Genomic DNA, 2,936 nt, shown 5'->3' with positions numbered 1-2,936 from the left:
AAGTATATCTTTCCTTTTCTCCTTTGCCTTTCCCTTCTCTTCACTTCTCAGATATTTGTAAGGCCTCCTCAGACAACCATTTTGCCTTGTTGTATTTCTTTTTTGGGTATGGCTTTGATCACTGCCTCCTGTACAATGTTACAAACCTCTGTCCATAGTTCTTCAGGTACTCTTTCTATCAGATCTAATCCCTTGAATCTGTACGTCACTTCCACTCTGTAATCGTAAGGGATTTGATCTAGGTCTGACCTGAATGGCCTAGTGATTTCCCCTACTGTCGTCAATTTAAGCCTGGATGTTCCAACGGGGAGCTCATGATCTGAGCCACAGTCAGCTCCAGGTCTTGCTTTTGCTGACTGTTTAGAGCTTCTCCATCTTCAGCTGCAAATAAAATCAGAGTTTGATATTGGACATCACCATCTGGTGGTGTCCACGTGTAAAGTCATTTCTTGTGTTGTAGGAAGAATGTGTTTGCTATGACCAGTGCGTTCTCTTGTCAAAACTCTGTTAGCCTTTGCCCTGCTTCATTTTGTACTCCAAAGCCAAGCTTGCCCATTACTTTTGACTTCCTACTTTTGCATTCTAATCCCCTATGATGAAAAGGACATCTTTTTTTGGTGTTAGTTCTAAAAGGTCTTGTAGGTCTTCATAGAACCAGTCAACGTCAGCTTCTTCAACATTAGTGGTCAGGACATAGACTTGGATTACTGTGATAGTGAATGGTTTGCCTTGGAAACGAACTGAGACCATCCTGGTCATGTTTGAGGTTGCACCCAAGTATTGCATTTCACACTCTTTTGTTGACTATGAGGGCTACTTCAGTTCTTCTAAGAGAGTCTTGCCCACAGTAGTTGGTCTTCCAAATTAAATTCATCCATTCCCATTCATTTTAGTTCACTGATTCCTAAAAGATTAATGTTCACTCTTGCCATCTCCTGTTCGACCACTTCCAATTTACCTTGATTCATGGACCCAACATTCCAGGTTCTGCTTTGGCTCAGCCTCTTCATTCTTTCTGGAGCTATTTCTCTTCTCTTCTCCAGCAGCGTATCTACCATCTACCAATCTGGGGGTCTTCATCTTTCAGTGTCTTATCTTTTTGTCTTTTCATACTATTCATGGGGTTTGCAAGGCAAGAAAGCTGAAGTGCTTTGCCATTCCCTTCTCCAATGGACCACATTTTGTCAAAACGTTCCACCATGACTCATCTGTGTTGGGTGGCCCTACCCTGCCTGGCTTATAGTTTCACTGAGTTACAGAAGGCTGTAACATGTGATCCATGTGATCATCTTGGTTAGTTTTCTGGGATTGTGGTTTTCATTCTGACTGCCCTCTGATGGATGAGGATAAAAGGCTTGTGCAAGCTTCCTGATGGGAGGGACTGGCTCTGGGCAAAACTGAGTCTTACTCTGAAGGGCAGGGCCATGCTCAATAAATCTTGAATCCAATTTTCTGCTGATGGGTGGGGCTGTGCTCCCTCCTTGTAATTTGGCCTGAGGCAGCCTATAGTCTCTAAGGTAGGGCTATATGTTTTTCCAAATCCTATAATCTCCAGATCAGCTTAATTGCTAGTGAAATTTGCTCAGTCATGTTCTATTCTTTGTGACCTCATGGACTATACCCAATATATAGGATAGATGCCCAATATATAGGGCACCTACCTAGCTGGGGAGTTCATCTTTCAGTGTCACATGTTCACGGGGTCCTCAAGTGAAGAATGCTGAAGTGGTTTGCCATTCTCTTCTCCAGTGCATGGACTATACTGTCCATGGAATTCTCCAGACCAGAATACTGGAGTGGGTAGCTAGCTGTTCCCTTCTCCAGGGGCTCTTCCCACTCAGGGAGCAGCACCCAGGTCTCTCACACTGCAGGCGGATTCTTTACCATCTGAGTCACCAGGGAAGTAGAATCACCCTTTTTCCTTTGTTCAGGAAGGAACTCAGACAGAGGCTACTTAAATTTATTTCGAGTTTGCAGGATCTAAGGTTTAAATTTTTCTCTTTTCAAATCTCTCATGATTTGCTGTAGACACGGTCAGGAATGGGGGTGCAGACAGATGGTTAGAGGCTCTTCTCCCGGACTTCTAGCCCTCTTTCCGCACAGGCTTCCAAGCTGGAAACCCGACGTGCTGTAAGGACTGGGTGCAGAGGCACAACACTGGACGCTCCCACCTCCCTCAGTCCCGTCAGAACTTCCATTAGATTTAGAGGCTTGCCCGGGGCTATTGAGTCTGGGCGGGTCACCATGGAGACGCAGCCAATGGCTGAGTACTCGCTTGCCATTGGCTGGGGAGTCTGGCGCTGGGGATATAATGAGCCAGCGCGGTGCAAACAGTCGCTGGGTGGGTAACACTCTGTTATTGGAGCCAGCTCAGCTCAGCGGAGCAGATATAAACCGAGAAGGGCAAACTCATCGAGAGGGCGTCTTCGGGACCATGGCGAATGGGTAAGGCGGGGACCAGGCCCAGGGGATCCAGGAGGACCCTGGGGAGAGGAAATGGCTATCTTCGAGCCCTGAAAACACAGCACTCTGGGTCTCGAGATTGACAAGAGAGGGAACGAGTGCCCCGGAGATGCAGAGAGTCCTGGCTAGGAGCATGGTATCAGGGGCAAAGCAGCAGAGCGGTGGTGCGGCCGGCCCTGGCAGAGGCGCCGGCGGGAATCGAGCAGGGTGGCGCCATCAGAGCAGGAAGGGGACTGGTTAGTAAATCGTGGACTACTCCCTAAAGGACCCGGTGTTTGTGTGTGCGTGCGCTGCGCCACGCACTTACTGAAGCGAGTATAGAGAGAGTGTGCTTCTCCACCCACGTGTCGGGGAAGAGGTCTTCTTAACCCATATGCTCGTCACTGATTCCGATTCGAGAGTGCAGGGAAAGCCGCGAGGTACTTTTGGCGCCCGTATCTAGAGTTCGTCCTTCCAAGGAGAGAGTACACCTC

General features: G+C 48.0%; 1 protein-coding gene across 1 annotated transcript in view; it reads left to right on the top strand.

Annotated features, from left to right (window-relative positions):
- The first annotated feature begins 2,275 nt into the window (after nt 1-2,275).
- Nucleotides 2,276-2,936, top strand: part of PNP (purine nucleoside phosphorylase) — a 6,077-nt gene continuing 5,416 nt past the window's right edge. The window contains exon 1 of the mRNA XM_010839472.1: nt 2,276-2,445. Within this exon, the coding sequence (XP_010837774.1) occupies nt 2,312-2,445 (134 nt within the window). The 5' untranslated portion in view covers nt 2,276-2,311. The remainder of the gene's footprint in view (nt 2,446-2,936) is intronic.

The sequence above is a fragment of the Bison bison genome, unplaced genomic scaffold, assembly GCF_000754665.1.
Source record: "Bison bison bison isolate TAMUID 2011002044 unplaced genomic scaffold, Bison_UMD1.0 scf7180017864117, whole genome shotgun sequence".
Classification (NCBI taxonomy): Eukaryota; Metazoa; Chordata; class Mammalia; order Artiodactyla; family Bovidae; genus Bison; species Bison bison.
Note: the sequence above shows the minus strand (reverse complement) of the source record. Positions and strands in the feature narration are given on the sequence as shown.